At 34.7% G+C, this 20,158-nt stretch overlaps 1 protein-coding gene across 11 annotated transcripts in view; it reads right to left on the bottom strand.

The window, feature by feature from the left end:
* Positions 1 to 20,158, bottom strand: part of HERC3 (HECT and RLD domain containing E3 ubiquitin protein ligase 3) — a 118,538-nt gene that overhangs the window by 53,397 nt on the left and 44,983 nt on the right. For all 11 annotated transcript variants that reach the window (XM_039845686.1, XM_039845681.1, XM_039845688.1 and 8 more), the window contains 3 exons: positions 4,912 to 5,071; positions 1,483 to 1,559; positions 439 to 660 (listed from right to left, as the gene is read on the bottom strand). In XM_039845686.1, coding sequence (XP_039701620.1) covers positions 439 to 660; positions 1,483 to 1,559; positions 4,912 to 5,071 — 459 coding nt within the window. The remainder of the gene's footprint in view (positions 1 to 438; positions 661 to 1,482; positions 1,560 to 4,911; positions 5,072 to 20,158) is intronic.

The following is a 20,158-nucleotide window of genomic DNA, read 5'->3' as shown; positions in this document are numbered from 1 at the left end:
GCCCTACCGGGCCCTACACTGCCTCTCTGACCTCCAGCTCTGCTAACTCTTCTGAGCACACCATGTATCTTTCCGCATCAGAGCCTTTGCTAGGCCTGTGCCCTTTGACTGGAACATTCTTCGCCCAGATAGCTATGTCTCATTAACTACTTGACTTACTACAGGGCTCTGCTCAAACATCCTCTTATAAAAGATGCCCTCCTAGGCCACCTTATATAAAACAGGAAACCTTCCTCTCAAACCCTCTGACATAATACATATATTTAATGGTTCGTTGTTTGCTTCCACCCACTACATGCAATCTGCACTAAGCCTAAGTGTTATCTGTTTTGTTCACTGCTGCAACCTTAGTATCTAAGAAAATAGGAGATCCTCAAGAGCATGTGTTAAATAAATGTGCCTTTGAACCGAAGAGGTGCATATGAAGAGTTTACATACCTTCTTCATCACTGAGCCCTAGCTGCCCTGCATTATTCATCCCCCAGGCAAAAACAGCTCCTGAGAGAGACAGGGCAAAGCTGTGGGCCCCTCCTGCAGCCACCTGAGCCAGCGGGATCCCCTCCAGGGACCTCACCCTCTGTGGGCTGGCTTGGGAGGGGAACTCCTTCCCCAGGCCCAGCTGCCCATGACTATTCTTTCCCCAGGTGAAGAACTGGCCATCTGAAACAATAACAGGATAACTGGTGTTAGCAGAAATAATACAAATTCCATCCACAAAAATAATCTCTTTAGAACAATAGTTGCCCAGTAGGGTCATTTGTTAGTTGCCCCCACACATTCACCAGACCCACCCGAGAGCAAGAGAGCAAAGACACTTCATGCTGTAAGACTGTCATAACCAAAACTCCCCTTGTCATAACAACAGAAAGATAAGCTGAGTCTTACTACTCTTCGAAGGCTATTGACATTCATGCAAAAACAAATTAAATATTTAAGTCAATTCATTTCTGAATAGGCCAATTACCAGGCTTAGATCTACTAAGCAAGCTAAACTAGTTCTGACCACCCCAAGACCATGAGACCTAGGACTACATGAAGTCCAGCTATGAACTAGACATGGTAGTGCAGATTTCCCTCAAATTTATTCTAACACAGAATACACTATTACTTGCTGGCTTAGGTTTCTCTAACTCCTTTTTCATTTATTTGGGAGCTTGATAGTGGAACAGAGCTTGGTAGTGAGCTGTGGCTAAGAAAAACCAATCTTCTGTATGCTCAAGAACACTTAGGTACAGTCCCACCTGATGCTTTTCTTCCCCTGCAAGAGAGCAGGAGTAGCAGGGGTGACCACCTTCATCATCGCCCGCACCACGACAAAAGTATGAGCTACACGAAGGCTTCCTGAGAACTGCCACTGTCCAACAGGAATGCATAGACCCTAACCAGTTAAAGGTTTCCAGTTTGATAACATCACAGAAAAATTCGAAAAGAATTGGCTGCAAAATTAACATAACATTAGCATATATTTCAATGTTACTTTACCAGCTGCAAGAGCCAAGCAATGCCAGTTGCCACAGGAAACTTGTAATATTGTCTGCTGGTTCAGCTTTTGTATTAACCTAAAAGAGAAAAGGCTTTATTCTTAAGGGCATAAACAATGATCAGAAATATTCCAGACTAAATAAAACAGTTGTAATAAAAAACAACATGTTTCCTAAAAGACTTAAAAATCAAATATGTAATCTCACATGATATAATTCTATTAGGTCTTTCACTAACCTTCTGCCTTTTAGGTATTGTTTAAAAAACAAAACAAAACATTCTTCTGCACCTAAACCCATTACCATATCCTCTGTTAATTTCCAATTTTTGCAAGATGAAAAAGTTCTGAAGATTGGTTATGCCAGGGGTCCCCAATCTTTTTGGAACCAGGGACCAGTGCTCCTATGAGAATCTAATGCCAGATGATCTGAGGTGGAGCTGAGTTGGTGATGGTAGTGCTGGGGAGTGGCTGCAAATACAGATGAAGCTTTACTTGCTTGCCCACTGCTCACTTCTTGCTGTGCAACTCGGTTCCTAACAGGTTACAGACCCTGGTCTACGGCCCAGGGTTGGGGACCCTTGTGTTACACAATATTGTAAATATACTTAATACTATTGAACTGCACACTCAAAAATGGTGAAGATGGTAAATTTTATGTTATATGTATTTTACCACAATTAAAAAAATATAAGAGCAATACCTCAAACCCTGATTTCCTAGGATGGTAAAGAGGAAGATCATATGATTGATCTCCTCTGCTTGCTCATGTGAAAGACAGAGATGAGAACAGTATCTGTTTCCCCGGGTTGTGGCGAAAATTAAATGAAACAATATCTATGTGAAGTGCTTGGCACTGGGCAGCCTGAGAAGATCTCCTGTTCTCTATTCTAATGCTTTACAAGTTGTCATATTCCTCTTCATTAACTGTATGACAAGGGAATGAAGGAGTCAGATGGACATGCCCTTAGGAGAAGGGTATTTTAGGAGATGGGACGGGGGAGGGGGATTATTTAGAATGGTGGATATTGCCTTTGTTAATGTTTTATTTTCTGAGACATAAAAAAGTTAAAATAGAGTTCACATATGCATTTAGTACCAAATAGTTCCCAATTATTTTTCACTGAGATAATTGTAGATTCGCATGCAGTTGTAAAATATAATACAGAGAGATCTCTTGTGCATTTGTCCAGTTTCCCCCAGTGGTAATATTTTGCAAAACTGTAGGATATAATACCATAACCAGGATACTGACATTAATACAATCCACCAATCTTATTCATATTTCCCCAGGTGTACTTGTACTCATTTCTGAGTATATATTAATTTTATTGCCTGTGTAGGTTCATGTACCCACCATCGTAGTCAAGATACTGAACAATTCCAATACCACAAGGATTCCTCATGTTGTACTTTTACAACCACTCATCTCCTACCCCGTCCCTAGGTGCTGACAACCACTAACCTATCCTCCAGCTCTAACATTCTGTCATTTCGAGAATGCTATATAAATGGAATCGTACAGTAGGTAACCTTTTGTGATTGGCTTTTTTCCCCACTCGGAATAATTTCCTGGACATTCATTCAAGTTGTTGTGTGTGTCAATAGCTGGTAGAATGCCACTATTTTTAAAAACTGGAAAATGCGTTACTGCCTAGGGGACCAATGTTTCAGAAGTTGTATGCAGCAACAGCCCTTTTTCCAGGCCAGTTTCCACTCAAATTCCCCACAATTCTCCCTTTATGGGTCACCATTACCCTTGTGTCACGGCCTTCACAATCACAGTTACAGAAAGAAAGCAGGTCAAAAGGACAAAAATAAGTAATAGGAAAGTTATATCCTGGAGGTTAAGAGCGGGGGATACACATAGTGTAAGCATATACTGTGCTTTACTACTCATCTCATCTAGCTTCCCAATAACTTTGTAAAGGTAGGTACACAATACAGAACTCCATTTTTAAGTCAGGAAACAGAAACTTGGAAAAGCCAATTTTCCCAAGGTCACTAACCTAATACTAACACAAGCAGTAATGGAATATGAAGCTGTCTGACTTCAAAGCTATGTTACTTTCCACAATACTAAGATATAAATTAATGAATTTATTTCACTTAAGTTATAATATAAAGTTATACACAAACCAAAGTCTCAGAAGTCATCCATAATTTCGACAGGACTAATGAAAATTAAATTGCTACTATAGCATGGATTACTTCATTTGTAGAATCAAAAGGCCACTAAAAATCCTTGAGTCTTTGGCATCGACAAATGAAATACTTTTGTCATTAGTGTTATAAATCTTTTCCACAATTTCATTAAAATATAGTACTCCTTTTTTCTTATTGCCACTCTCCCTCTTCTCCCAAAAATAAAATTAATTTTTGAAAGTAATGAAGCCAAGACATTACCTGTTCTAAATCAGGAAGTAAATCAAATCACTCTTACCTTCATATTCCTCTTTCTTAAAACAGCTTTTGATTAAAGAGACAAAAATCTCAGGAGGGCAAAATGGAAGAGGAAGAAGAATATATTGTCTTTTAAAGGGGGCGATAATTGGGCAGGGGAGGAGAGGCCACTTATTAAACAGACTTGTACTGAGTAATGTATGTGCTGGGCTCCCTTAGAAATGGTGATGCTATAGTGAACAGTCCAGGTCCCCTGCCATCTAGATCTCCCAACTTTGTACTGAAAATAGTCATTAAGTAAATAATTACAAAGAATGTGACAAGTACTACAATAGGGTATGTTGTACATCTGTAGTATAATAGAACAGGAATTAAATGGAGGAAATAAACTGCTTGATCATTAAGAACCCTCAACAAATGGAGATGCCACCACTAGAAAGTCCACTTGAAAGTAACTTCGATATTTTCGAGTCTTTCTTAGTGGTGAAACATCTGTTCAATATTTAGTTAAATCATCTAAGGTTTAGAATTAAGTAAATAATCAAGAGACCCAAAACCATCGTATTAGTATTTTCTGTTAAAGAACTCTCATAATTTGGTATTTTAGCTGTTTATAATACTTGAGGTAGTTTAGCCTATTATCAGAATAACAAGTCAGCCTTGTGATTCTAGTTTAAAGTGCTTAATTGAATAATTGACTTAGGCTTGTGATTTTAAGTTAAAGTGTATTAAGTCCAGCATGTGAAAAGATGCTTTTTTTATTCAAACATTTATCAAGTTCCAAGTACTTTGATAGCAATTAGGCTACTATAATAAAATTCATAAACTACTCACATTTTTTGAAATATGTATTTCTACAAAATAATTACAATATTTGCGACAAGTTCTGGAACAGTATAAGCAAAGCAGTGGCACAAAAGAGTAGCAACTAAATGAAAGCAAAAACAAAAACAAGGAGTCTAACAAAGCAACAGCAGGAAATAATACTGACATTTGAAAACACAGATTCCTTTCTGTGACACTCTTACCTGGGCACTGCCACTGAATCCTCGGTAGTCATGAGTCCTAGCTGACCATCACTCCCTGCACCCCAAGAAAACAGCTGGCCCCGGTCACTGAGGGCCAGACTGTGGGACTCACCACATGCCACATGGACAATGTTCTGATCTGCCAAAGCTCCAATTTGCTCTGAAAGAGAAGAAACCACGTTGAAAATGTGCAGCCCAGAAACAGTAAGTACAGAGAATTATCTTACACAGAATTATCTTCCTAGGCAGTTTTGTTTTTCAAAGAGAGCCATTAAATCTGTATATTTATAGAGATTATAAATTTTATGTTTCTAAAAGCTGTCGATTTAGATCGCAGCTGTACTGGGTAGCACACATGCCTGTAGTAGCACGCACATCCCAGATGGTTCCTCATATGCTGGGTGCTTCTCTCCAGGGAGAAGCCTGAATGTTTACTATTTGGACATGCTGAACCAGAAAGGCCCAAATGTAAGTGAAAATGAGGCATATTGCTAAAAGCAGTGGGACTGATTGAAATTCTTCCTGGGAACAATGAGAGTCCCTCTCATAGACTGCCCTTCTCAATTTAAAAAACAGCTTTTCCCTTCAGTGTCAGAACACAGTCTTATATATCTAGCCAGGAGATGATGGGATTTCTTTGAAAGAACTGGCCCCAAAGACCCATAGATACTAACACTTGTGGGTCCCCCAATGAAATGTCTAGCTTCCCACTAGTTAACAAGACTTCCTCTCACACAGCTTCACTCGGGTTTTAGTACCTCACTCTTAAATATAAGAAGCTGGCCAAGGATCATCATATATGTGAGGAAACCTTTAACATGAAAAACAAACAGAAAAGAATGAACTCTGAAAAAATCATGCAGGGAGCAGGGAAAAAAAGTAGTTATTAGAGAAATAGAAGAAGATAAGGAATATTCAAACATTCAGAAAATAAAATTATCTTGGAAAATGAAAATATGGCAGCATAACTTAATGGAAAAATCTTCAAAAGCAGGATGGGAAATCAGAATTAAAGAAATTTTCTAAGAAAAAGAACAAAAAGTCAAAGAGGAAAACAGAGTGGGGGAAAAAAAAAGAAAGAAATGAGGGGATTATTCTGAGTGGTCCAAGAACAACGAAAAATACAATCTCCTGAATGGAATGGGAAAAAAAAACAAGATGGAAAATTTCAAAGAAGAAAAATAAGATTTCTCATAACTTAAGGACGTGAGTTTCACATTCAAAGAACCTATCAAGGGCTCAGAATAATGATGACTGTTAAAATAACTACTTCACAGCACTTCATCTTGAAATTTCAGAACACCAAAAAAGATTCTAAAAGTTCTAGAAAAGGAAAAGAGTTTGCAATATGGTAGCACAGAGATCAGAATGGCATCAGACTTCTCAGATGCAATTCTGAAAACTAGAAAACAGTGGAGTAATGCCTTCACAATTCTGAAGGAGAAAGACTTCCAACTGAAAGTTCTATACTTAGCTAACTATGAATCGAATGTGAGGAGAGGGGAAAAAAGAACAAATTTCAGGTATGTAAGGCTATCAAAATATTTTACCTCCCATGCTGCCCTCCTCAGAAGTTACCAAAAGATCATGCCTCCAAAACAAATGAAGATTCAGGCAACAGTTATTTTACATTAGAGAGATAAAGGATATTTCTAAGGCAGCTATGTAGCAGGTTTACAACATGAAGTTGGAAGACTGTCTCCAAGATGAAAAAAAATACAATCTGATAAGTTTTATATAAGTTTTATAATTCTTTCATACATTATAGAGGTCACTGTGCCAATTAATTAATTAATTAATTAGTTAGTTACTTAACTCCAGGAAACACTAAATATTTTACGGGAAATAAAAACAATCATGGTACATAAAGTCAAAACTGCCAAATAAATATAATTTATATAGTTAAAATTTTTAATTGTCGATTGATTTAAAACATCAACTATTTGGGAAAAGATAAGCATCTAGAGATGGGAAAGAGGAAAGAGTGGGTGGAGAATATAAGAAAATGTTAATTTTCCCCAGTGTGAAGCCTCTAGATTATGTTCAATATTGAAAAAAATAAATTAAAAAATAGCATTATAAGCATGTTATTTAGAAATATAAAGGTAAATACCAAAAGAGCAAGCAAAAAGAGTTCAAACTAATAGCCTCTGCAAGTGGGACTTGGGGTGAAGACAGGTGAGGCTGGAGCTGCTCTCTGACTTAGACATAGACATATCACTTATAAACAAAATTCATTTTTTTAAATTTAGCAGCTGAAAATATGCTCATGTCTGAAAAATTCCCTGAAAGATGCTGTAACTCCTACTGTTCCCACTGCCCACTTTCCTTAACCACTTTTTGGTATTAGAGCCTACCTCTCATCCCAGCCTTGCTCCACACATTAATAACAGCCTGGTCTTTACTTCGGAGAAATGTAAGAAATTCCTAAGTAGTAGCTCAGGTGATTCTAACTCTATTCCTCTGACCAAATTTCCACCTTGTACCACAACTCCAGGACTTAGGCAGCTTTTATGTTCTCCTGGGCCTGAGTACTTGGCCTGATAACTCAGTCATGCTTTAGGACTGCTCCCCACCCCACCGATACCAGACCTCTGATGCCAATCATTAGTCTTTCCTGCCTGGTTTGTTACCACAAAGCCTAATGTGACACTAATAAGTCTCTCCACAGCCTGAAAGGTCATTCTCTATCTGATCTCCTGCCACTTATTTCCTTGTCTCAAAATCTGTCAATTGCATCCCTCTTGATATTGTTTACTAAGTTTGAGCAGCCTCAAAAAGGCATGTCTAGATTCCAAGTACCATTTTCTGTTTGTTCTCTCTGCTTTTCATTGCTCTTTTCCCTCACTCCTGCCTTCTTTTGCATTATTTACATGTTTTCTAGCCTTTTGGTTTAATTTATTACGTTTACTATATCTTTGTATAGTTACTGAAGTGATTGCTCTAGAGATTACAATCTAAATATCTTTTTCAGAGTCTAATTAGAGTCTAATTGGAATGTAAAAAACTTACCATCATGTGAGTCCCTTTAACCCCTCCCTAAATTATTGTAATCTTAAATATTACATCTGCGTAAATGGAAAACTCCATCACAATGTTATTTTTGTTTTCCAACATCAAATATATTTTAAAGAACTGCTTTAAAGAGACATAGACATATTACTTATAAACAAGAAGAGAATAATGTATTCTATTTACATTTCTATTTATCTACTATTTCTATTATTATTCCTTCATTTCTGATGTTCTAATACATTATTTCTGGTACCATTTCCCTCTGTCCAAAAAACTTCATTTAGCTATTGTTTTTAGAATAAATTTGCTGGCTATGAATTTTCTAACTTTCCGTTCACTCAAGAATGCCTTTGATTTTCTTTCATTTATCAAGGCTATTTTATGCTGCATACAGAATTCTGGGTTCAGTTTTTTTTCTTTTAGCTCTTTAAAAATGCTGTGCCACTTACAGCCTCCATAGTTTCTGGGGCGAAATCCACAGTCATTTGCATAATCACCACCCTATAGTTGTTCTTCTCTGGCTGCTTTTTTGTTTTTAGTTTTCAGAAGTCTGATTATGATCTCCCTGGATGTGGTTTTCTTTAAGTTTATCCTGCTTGAGTTTACTAGACTTCCTGTATCTGTAGGTTTATATCTTTTGCCAAATTTGGAAATTTTTCATTCACTTTATTTTCAGCACATTTTTTCTCTTCTGCTGGGATTCCAATGACATGAATGTTAGAGCTTTTGTTCTTGTTCGACAGATCCCTGAAATCTTGTTTAATTTTTTTCTCAATTTTTTTTTATCTGTTACTTAGACTGTATAATTTCTAGTGATTTATCTTCAATTTCACTGATTCTTTCCTCTGTCACCTCCATTCTGCTACTGAGGCCATCCAGTGCGTTTTTCATTCTGGTTATTGCACTAGTTCTTTAGATCATCTATTTCTTTGCCAGGAATTTCATTTTCCCATTTGTTTCACAAGATTTTTGAGGCAGCTTGTTTCAACATTTGTGTAATTGCTGCTTTAAAGTCTTCATCAGATAATCACATCTATATCACTCCAGCATTGGCATCTGTTGTCTCTTCCCATGCTAGTTGAGATTTTCCTGGGTTTTCATGTGCTGAGTAATTTTAGATTGTACCATGAACATTTTTAATATTTTAGACTCTGGGTCTTATTGAAATCTTCTAGTATGTTAACAACCTTGTTTTAATTTTCAAAGCCTTTTCTATTTGGATGTGTGCCCTGCATGCACCACATGATGACCAGTTTGGAACCTGGGTGGCGATCTATTTGTTAGCTCAGTTCTCAAAGTCATTTAAATACTAAGTAGGATCAGATCCACACAGACACAGATCAGGGATGAGTTCATAGATAACTATATAGAGTTGCTTTCCCAAGTTCCTCTTCCTCTGAGATCTCCTCGACATTTTAAAATTTCCTGTGGCTTTCTTTTTTGTTGCTCTCCAGCCAACATACTATCTTCCACAGCTGCACCTGCCTCTGGGCTGAATGGCAGAAGTACTAAAAGAGGAAAATGGTAATCTCAATGCTGGTTCAGTAGTACTTTGAATTCTGGTCTTTCTCAAACTACTTGACATTAATTCCTTTATCAGAGTCCTCAAATGCACTCTGCCTAGGTTTTATAGTTGCATTCAGTAAGAGAGATGAGAAGAAATGTGTTTACTCCATCCTGCCTAGAACTAGAAATCCAGAGCTAAATTTTTTAAATAACATTTTTTTTCCTGCTATGTGTTTAAAAAAAAAATCAGTTTTTTAGAAAAAGCCCCAAAACTGTCTCTGTTCTACTTGATAAAAAAAAAAAAAAAAAAAAAAAAAAAAAATCAAAGGCACATATCTCCCATGAATGCTCCAACTAAAAATGTGTTTAACCTTCCTACACAGTGAAGGGCTGGATTCTGGGAGGTATGGGGTCTCTGAGCAGTTGATACTTCATTTATGTTATCCTAGCATATCAAACACTTACTTAATCTTATGTATGACTGCCCAAGTTTAAACAATCATTAAACCAAATCTTTTCAACTAAAAAATCAGAGAGAAAGATTAGTTACCATAGAGTTCAGAGTAGTATTTCTCAGTACAGGGACAGGTAACTTAAACTGTAGGTCTTAATGCTCACATACAAAACCCAAAAACACACACACTATGAAAAATGTTTCTGAGAATACTTTCTTTTTAAAGCCATAAATCCAGATTTACCATGTATGCTTTCAGACGCAATAGCCAGATACACTAAGTGAACTGGAACATATGGAGGCCTGTCACAGGCAATGGGAGGGAAGAAACTACGTTTCTGAGTCATTGGCACTCCACCAGTCAGAAAAAAATCAGCTGCAGTGACTCAGTTATTTTCGGGAACTCAGAATTGCCAACCATGGCATAAACTGACACCTTAAAAGGATTTTAATAGAGAAAGAGTGTAAATTAGAAAAGTACCTGAAGGCTCTATTAGAAGAAATCCTAAAAGCAGAAGGGACCTCTGTAGTGGGGATACAGTGGTGTACATAACTTTGCAGAGTGAAAGGCCTAAGTCTTCCAGTTCATAATTCAAGACCCCTCCAAGAAGACTGAAATCTTAATCCTCAGGCACAAAATACTAACAGTCCTTCAGAGTTCAGCTCATGTGTTACCATAGAGGCTCTATCCCTCATCCAGCTTTCCTTTTCCATACAATGACAGCACCAGAGTGCCTTCTTGGGTGCCTAAGAATCAGAATGTAAATTACATTAAAGAAATGCTAGGAAACACCTATTAAATATACATAGTCTTTAATATCAAAATGCAAACGTCAGGCTTTAAGATGTTGCAAATGACTGCCAAGGAAGTCACAGACAAATTACAGTGCTATAATTCATACTAAAGGAGAAGAAAACAAATTAGTTATTTTGAAATTACTGAAGTTGTTCATGGATATTTCAAAGCATCATTATCTTTATGGAGGGGAATGGAGAAACTAAAACATTTTCAAGAGACACATGAATCAGAAGTGACATTTAGAAAATAAATTAATCTGTGCTGGTCCATTTAGAAAATAAATTAATCTGTGCTGGATCGATTATTATAAATAGAACATTTTAAAGAAAACTCAATTCCAATCCTCCTTCCTATATGTCTCCTTTACAATATGAGGCTTCCTTACCATAGATATGCTCAATTATTACCTTCACTTACAGCACCTTCTCCTTTCTGGAAAATAGAAGATGGTACTGATCACAGCTTGGTGGTTGTTGTTGTTTCTGCTGATGAGCCCCTATTCAGGAGCCCACCCATTCACCTCATTAAACAAAAGATGCTCCTAGCCTTATCACTTAGGAATTTACTAAATCTTAGGAGCCCTGTGTCACGGATGGGGTCAAAAAACAAATATTAGAACAAAAGATAACTCCTAATGCTCTTACTACTTAGGAAATTAAGAGGATTTTAGGAGCTCTGTCAGAAACTGAGTGCAAAAACCAATATATAAGTTTTCTATTATCTCACAAACATTTATTCTCATCCAGAATAAAAACCTACCCCTCCCAATTTTTACCACACACTATACTTAACCACTAGCACTAGTATACCTCCTTAGAGCTCAAATATTTTAACTTTGGCCTCCTTAGAAGACAGCCAAAATCCATGAACTGACCCAAAAGAGAATAAAAAGTCCTCTGTATCGAGTAAGAAAATACACACTAAGAAGCTGACGTGTTTTAACTTTGCAGTCACAACAAAATACCTGCCACTTCGCTTCTTTTCAAAGAGGCTGTGTTTAAAAGTCCCTATTTTTGACTTATCATTTAAACTGTTGTAAATGCAAAAATTGTTTTGATTAAATCAAAAGACAGGGATAAGTTTATTAGCTTTTAGAAAATAATGAAGGAACAGAAAATAGTTGAAGTTATGATACAAATTCATTCTATACCTCAAAAGTAAATAGTAGACACCTAATGTTAGTATACCACCCATCTGTAAAAACTTTAAGGCATTTTGACAATATTCCATTAGCTTTATAATTTTGCATGGTCTTTGATCAGTTGAATTTCTAAACATGTACCCTAAAGAAATACTGTATACTGCATTAACAGAAAAATAATAGAAATATTCAGTCATTAAAAAGGGTAATATAGATCGGTATAAACATGATCATCATAGAAAAATATTCATGAGATATTAAGTGGAAAAGAAGGTTACAAAGAATTATTATATGACTTCGTTTAAAAAATTAAAGTTTAAAAATACTGGAAGGATATATTTCAAAGTAATAACAATGTTTTTTGTTCAGGTTGGTAAAATTAAAGAGTATTTTTATTTGTTTCTTTTTGCTTATGAGTATTTAAATTGTGAGCGATATATATGTATTACTTTTGTAATGTGGAAATTTCATTGAAAGTACTTATTATCACTTCCCTCTCTAATTTACATTTCTTTTCAACAACTCAAATACTTTTCATTCAGTGTGATTTAACAACAGGAGACCATTTCTAAGACTTCAGATTGTTTACTATTTTAGACTATAGCTTTATGCTACCTCATAAACAATATCGCTACACAATCATAAGGCAAGATGAGATGCTTCTGAAGGGGCTTCCTAAAGATAGTTAATCCCACTCAGTTTTAATAGATTTGGATAAAATTTTATCATATAGGGCAAAATATCCCTGCATTGAGATTTATCTACTTTATCTATGGAATTGCAGTCCTCTGTCCATTTTCTCTTAAAAACATATGTGTACATAAAAATTTTAATTAGAAGACCAAGACAGTCAGATTGGATTAATGTGTGAGACCCAACCATATGCTGTATTTAAAAACAAAAACAAAAACAAAAACAAAAAACCCCTCTTTCAATATGAAGACAAAGAAAAACAGTAAATGGATGGAAAAAAATATGCTAACACCAATCAAAAGAAAGCTGAAGTTGCTATATTCATATAAGGCAAGGCAGATTTCAAACCAATGAATATTATCAGGGATAAAGAATGACATTTTGTGATGTTAAAAGGAATGATTCATCAAGAAGACTTAACAGTCTTAGACGTGTATATACCTAATAGAGAGTCAAAATACATATAGCAAAATTTATAGGGTCAAAAAAAGAAATAAGCAAATCAAAGATTTCAATGCTACTCTCTCAGTAATTGATAGAAGGAGTAAACGCAAAATCAGTAAGCTATATATACAATACATATATACACTGATATAAAATATACAGAAGATCTGATGCTACCAGCCAATTGACTCTAACTGAAATTTATAAAACATTCCACTCATCAATAGCAAAATATACTTTCTTTTCAATTACAAACAGGGCATTCACCAAGAAAGACTATATTCTGGGCCATAAAAGAAATCTTAATAAATTTAAGAGGTCTGAAATCATACAAAATATGTACTCTAACCACAGAGTATTAACCTAGAAACCGTTTAACTGAAAAATATCAGTAAAATCTCAATATACTTAAATATTAAACTTCTAAACTCATAGGTCAAAAAAAAAAATCATGAGAAAGGATTTTGAACTGAATAAAAATAAAAACATTCAATTAAAATTTATGGACGATAGCTAAAGTGATGCTTCAAAGAAAATTTTTAGCATTAAGTGTTTATTAGAATAGAAGTAGAAAATCAATTATTTAAAATTTCACATTAAGAAATCAGAAAATATATAGTAAATTAAGCACAAAGTAAACAGAAGGAAATAATATGAGCACAAATCAATGAAATAGAAAAGAAAACCAAAAATTAAAACAAAAAACAGTGAAACTCAAAACTTTCTTTGAAAATATTAATAAAATTGATTAAACTGTATCCAGTCTAATTAAGAAGCAAAGAGAGAAGGCACAAGTTACCTATATCAGAAAAATAGTTCTTACAAGTCATGAAAAGGATAATAAGGGAATATTATGGACAATTTTATGCCAATAAATTTGACAACTTTGGTAACATGGACAAAGTCCTTGAACAAAACAAGCTATGAAAACTCACCTAAGATGAAACAGATACTCTGACTAGTGCTACATCTTTTTTAAAAATTGAATTTATAATGTTCCCACAAGGAACACTAGGCTCAGATGGCTTCACTGGGGATTCTATCAACCATTTAAGTTAGAAATAATAACCTATAATAAACCTATATATAATACAAACTCTTCCAGAAAACAGAAGGAACATTTCCCAACTCATTTTAAGAGGCCAGCATTACCCACATAACAAAACCAAAGACATTGCAATAAGAGAAAACCAATAATCCACATGAACACAAATGCACAAATCCTTTTCAAACTTTTAAAAATCAAAAGCAGTAATATATAAAAATTACTAAGTGACATTTACTCCAGGAGTACAACGTTGGTTTAATATTCAAAAACAATCAATGTATTTCACCTTAACAGAATAAGGCTGAAAAGCCATACAATCACATCCATAAGCTCAGAAAGCATTTAACAAAATTCGGTACTCATAATTTTTAAAAAATTAGTACATAGCAGTATGTGAAAAATCAAAAATATCAGGGAACTTCCTTAACTTGATAAAGGATATTCAAGAAAAACTGTTAACATCACACTTAATGGTGAAAAATAAATGTTTCTCTCTAAGATCAGAAACGAGGTAAGGATTCTATTTTCACCACTTCTATTCATCATTGTACCAGAGTTCATTCAGTGAAAAAAAAGGCAAAAAAATGAAATAAAAGTGTACCAGCTGGTCAGAATGAAATAAAACTGACGACTTACAGACAACATTTATGTAGAACTATTGAGAGAATTTAGAAAGGTGATTCAAAATCAATGGACAGAAAATTAACCATATTTCTATATACTACCAAAAAATTGGAAATTAAGTTGTTTTAAAATACCATTTGTAATACCAAAAATATGAAATATTTACAAGCAAAATATGTGCAAGACCTGTACCCTGAGAAGTGCAAAATATTGCTAAAAGTAAAGACTCTCCCAAATGCAGGCCTGTACCAGGTTCATAAATCAAAAAATTCAAAATTGTCAATAAGATGTCAGGTCTCCCCACATTGATCAGTAGATTCCATGCAATCCTAATAAAAATCCAAGCAGGCTTTTTGTTAAACACTAAAAAGTCAATTCTCAAATTTATATGCAAAAGTCAAGGACCAATAAAGAATAATCAAAATAATTCTGAAAAAGAGGAATTATACTATCTGCACCACATACTTTCAAAATTTACTATAAAGCTACAGTAATCAGCATCTCAAAAACATTCTAAGAAGAAACAAAAGACTACATGATTATACTTCCATTTATATAAAATTCTAGAAAAGTCAAAACTACAGCAACAAAAAGCAGATATAAAGAAAAAACAGCTGGCGTGAAGACGAAATTGACTACAAAGAGGCATAAGAGAAGTTTTATGGGTGAAGGACATGTTCTCTATCATGACTGTGGTGGCTACCTCATTCACACAACTGTCAAAACTCGTTAAGTTGTACACTTAAAATTAGTGGATCCTATTTTATGTCAATTATATTTCAATGAAGTAGATTTTAAAATAAAATACTCACTAAAAAAGTATGAGTTTACTATATATAAGATTCTTTTAAATATTAGGGATGAAAAGATAACTAAAATATCATTCTGCACTCAAGTCTGACTGAAGAGGCATACAAGGCATATGAATTGATGTTACAGCACAGTATGATGTAAGAAACATGTGCAGGCTGCTAATGGCAGCCCACATGAGAGGTATCTAATTCACCCTGCAGGTGGGAAAGAGTTAGGAAAGGCATCCTGGAAGAAGTAAAATCCAAGATGTGCCCTGAGTGACAAAGAGCTAGCCATTCATTCATTCATTCACTCCAACAGACCCAGTCTAAAACAGGAGACGGATTAAAAGATTATGCTATGAGATCAATCCAATGACAAAATTATGTACAGTACATTATGAGAGGACAAAGGATGAGTAACCATACCAGTCTGAGAGGGCCTAGGGACAGCTTCCTGGGAATCAACGCTCAGAATAGAGTCTTCGACGCAGTGATTCACAAAAGAAAACGAGCATCCGAATTCTTCAAGGAAATTTTATCTAAACATATATACACATGGGTCCATCCCAGACCTTGAAGCAGAAAATTAAAGGAGGAAGAAGACTAGGTATCTATATTTTTTAAAAAGTTTCCCAGGTGAAATGAGTAGTCTTTCATTACCTTTATACTTCATGAGAAGTCAAAGACGAAGCTGAAGACAAGGTAGATTATCCTCTCAGCAGTTTAGTCTGTTTAGTCCCAGCTGTTATTTCCTGCCTCATTCTGCTTTCCCCACTGTCAGGATTAATTAGGCAGCTTGCTATTTTAAAGTCACACATTTTTACTTTGAGACCATTGTGATTATTCTTCGCTTCACAGTTTACTTGGCTTTGCTGTAGGGTTATTCCTTAAGTTTTTCCCCCTCCCTTTAAGAGAAATTACTGATAAAAATGATATTACTTTATATGTTATATATCTTGAAAGCACTATAATTCTTTGAATATATATTTAAAATATATAAGACAAAAAGGTAAAGTAGTTGTAATTTTTCAAAATCTGCATGAATTCATATTAATTCTATATATAATTAAAGATTTTTTCCAAGTCTGTTTAATGAAGGTGTGAAGTGCTTTTCCTACATACTTACCCTTTCTACTTGACATTTTAGAAAAATTCTGTTTTTGCAATGAGGGGAAGAGTCACTTTTATTTTTAAATTATCATTTTCCTTTTTAAAATGTCATCTTTTGTTTTGGATATTCAAAGATGATTATTTATGTATTAAACAGTCTAAATGCACTGATCTTGGAAAGGGAAACTGCGTATTTTCAAATCTATAATCACCATAAATATTTAACCTGTCTCATGATATTGTATGAGGTCTTTCTTTTTGGTTTGATATGCATCAGTTTGTTTATTAAATTAAATATTTGTTTAATAAATACGTATAAATCTCACGAGAAAAAAAAAATTTCCTAGATGATTCTGATGCTAAGAAACACTACATTAAAAGCTTCCTGACTGAACTTCGCAATGATTTCTTGGCACCAAAGGCACAGGCTACAAAATAAAACAAACAGACAAACTGGACATCAAGAAGATTTTAAAATTTGATCATCAAAAGACAATATCAATGGAGTAAAACTGAAACCCACAAAATGGGAGAAAATATTTGCAACTCACATGTCTGGTAAGGGAATAATTTTTTCCGTTATACAGAAATATACAGAAAACTCCTAAAACTCAACGACAACAAAAAAACCAAACAACTCATGTCAAAAATGGGCAAAGGACTTGAAGAGACATTCTTCAAAGAAGATATATAAATGGCCAATAAGCATATGACAAGATTCTCAACATCACTAATCATTAGGGAAATGCAAACTGAAACTATAAGATATCACTTCATTAGGATAGCTACTATCAAAACAAACAAACAGAAAATAGCAAGTGTTGGTGAATATGTGGGGAAATCTAAATGCTTGAGCACTGTTGATGAGAATGTAAAATGGCACCGCCCCTGTGGAAAGCATACTAGTATGGTGGTTACTTAAGAAAATTTAAAATAGAATTACTGTATGATCCAGCCATTCTACTGCTGGGTTTATATCCAAAATAATGGAAAGCAGAGTCTCAGAAAGATGTTTGTAGACCAGTGTTCTTAGAAGTATTATGTACAATAGCTAAAACATGAAAGTGATCAAAGTGTTGATTGATGGATGAATGAACAAAATGCAGTATATCACAGAATAGAATATTATTCAGCCTTAAAAAGGAAGAAACTTCTGATACATGCTACAACATAGATAAAACTTTTTTGATTGTCTTATTTCATTTAGCATAATTGAGAATGTTATGCTAAATGAAATAAAACAATCACAAAAAAACAAGTATTGTATGATTCCACTTTATGAAGCAGTCAGAATCATAGAGACAGAAAGCAAAGTAGTGGTTGCCAGAGGTTGGGTGGGGGGGAGTAAATGTTTCAGTTTTACAAGATAAAAAGAGTTTTGAAGCTAAACGGTGGTGAGAGTAGCAAAATTTTATGAATATACAGTATTTAATACCACTGAACTATACACTTAAAAATGGTCAGGATGGCAAATTTTACGTTATATGTATTTTACCACACACACACACACACAAGCAAGAAATACTGCATTGATCCTGAACTTGGAGTACCCACTATATCCATAATAATAAAATAGTCGACACTAACTGACTGCTTCCTACGTGCCAGGAACTGTTTTAATGGCTTTATATGTTTTATCTCATTTAATCACCACAACACCCGTATGAAGTGGGTACTATTATAAAGAGATCTTCATTTTTAAAAAAATATCTCAGGCTCTCATACTCTGCTAGTGAGAATGTAAAATAGTGTAACCACCTTGGAAAACAGTTCCTCAAAACAGTTTACTCTATGACTCAACAATTCCAGTTCTAGGTATATTCCTAAGAGAAATAAAAACATATTCACACAAACACTTGTGCACAACTGAAAGTATAAACAAAATGTGAGACACACATACACATATTACACACACACACACACAGTGGAATATTATTTAGCAATAAAAAGGAATGAAGTACTAATATAAAATAGATGAAATCTGAAAACATTATGCTAAGGGAAAAGAAGCTAGTCACAAAAGACCTCATATTGTATTATCTCATTTACATGAAATGTCCAGGATGGGAGAATCTATAGAGGCAAAAAGTAGAATAGTGGTTGCTTAGGGCTAGGGGTTGAAGGATAGGGGGAGGAGTTGACTGCTAATGCATATGGGGTTTCTTTTGCAGGTGATGAAAATGTTCTAAAATTGATTGTGGTGATGGCTGTATAATTGTGAATGTACTAAAAATCATTAGATTGTATACCTTAAGTGGGCAAATTGTATGGTTTGTGAATGTCTCAGTAAAGCTATTATTAAACAAAGATGTCTCAGGTAAGAAGATGGGTACAAACTTGAGTGAGCAGGCTTTCTTAACAATACATGTGCAATTACCTACCACAGATGTAATCATATGGCTTCTCGTTCTAGAATATTTATAGTTTTAGGATTATAAATGAAACTCCATACATATTTGGGTAAGAAAACTAACACATTATAGGATGTCAATTATTAATATATTGTTGGGTCCCTAGTACCAACAATATATTTCCAACTGCTTTCATAAATACTTCCCTGAACGTAAATTAAGCAAATCTGCTGCAGGAGTACAAGCCGTATTTCTAGGGGTAACCTTCCTGTCTCAGCAGCTTCACACCTGTAGGCATGCAGATCATCACAGGCTGCCAAGTAACTGCCTGACAGCTTAAGCTATGTGAGCCTGTCTAAAAATGAATGTCTCATAACAGCCACAGGAAAGAAAAAAAATCAAATAATTTTTTAAATAAAGTTTTGGCTTTTCTTTCAGGAAGCTGTTATTAACTTTTTTATTGTGGTATAGTGGACAGACAACATTAGTTTCCGGTGTATGATATAATGATTCAATATTTGTACATATAGTTGACCTTTGAACAACAGTGGTTTGAACTGTGCAGGCTCACTTATATGTGGATTTTTTTCAATAAATACTGTAAATGTATTTTCTCCCCCTTGTGATTTTCTTAACATTTTCTTCTCTCTAGCTTACTTTATTGTAAAAATACAGTATATAATACATATACAAAATTGTGTTAATCAACTGTTTATGTAATTGATACATTTTTGGGGAGTCAGTTATACACAGATTTCAACAGCACAGGGGTCAGCGCCCCTAACCGCCACATTGTTCAAGTCAACTGTATTATGATATGATCACAATAAATCTAATTAACATAGGTCACCATATGTGATTATAAAAATTTTTTCTCTTGTAATAAGAAATTTTAAGATCTACTCTCTAAGTAACTTTTAAATATGCAATACAGTATTATTAACTATAGTGGTTATGCTGTACATCACCATGACTTATTACGTAACTGGAATTTGTATCGTTTGGCTCCCCTCCCTGCCCCTATTTCACCCATCTACCACCTCTGCCTCTGGCAACCACCAATCTGTCCTCTGTATCTATGAGCTTGGGTTTTGGGGTTTGTTTCAGATTCCACATATAAGTGAGATCATATAATTGTCTTTCTCTGTCTTAGAATTTAGCTTGATTTTATGTGTACAAAAAAGAGCTATACTTATTTAGTAATTTTTTTGGTTTCTTTTCACAATATAATCATTCATTTATTCAAAAGATAATTACTGAATGCTACA

The sequence above is a fragment of the Pteropus medius genome, unplaced genomic scaffold (assembly GCF_902729225.1).
Source record: "Pteropus medius unplaced genomic scaffold, Ma_sr-lr_union100, whole genome shotgun sequence".
In the NCBI taxonomy this organism is placed as follows: domain Eukaryota; kingdom Metazoa; phylum Chordata; class Mammalia; order Chiroptera; family Pteropodidae; genus Pteropus; species Pteropus medius.
Note: the sequence above shows the minus strand (reverse complement) of the source record. Positions and strands in the feature narration are given on the sequence as shown.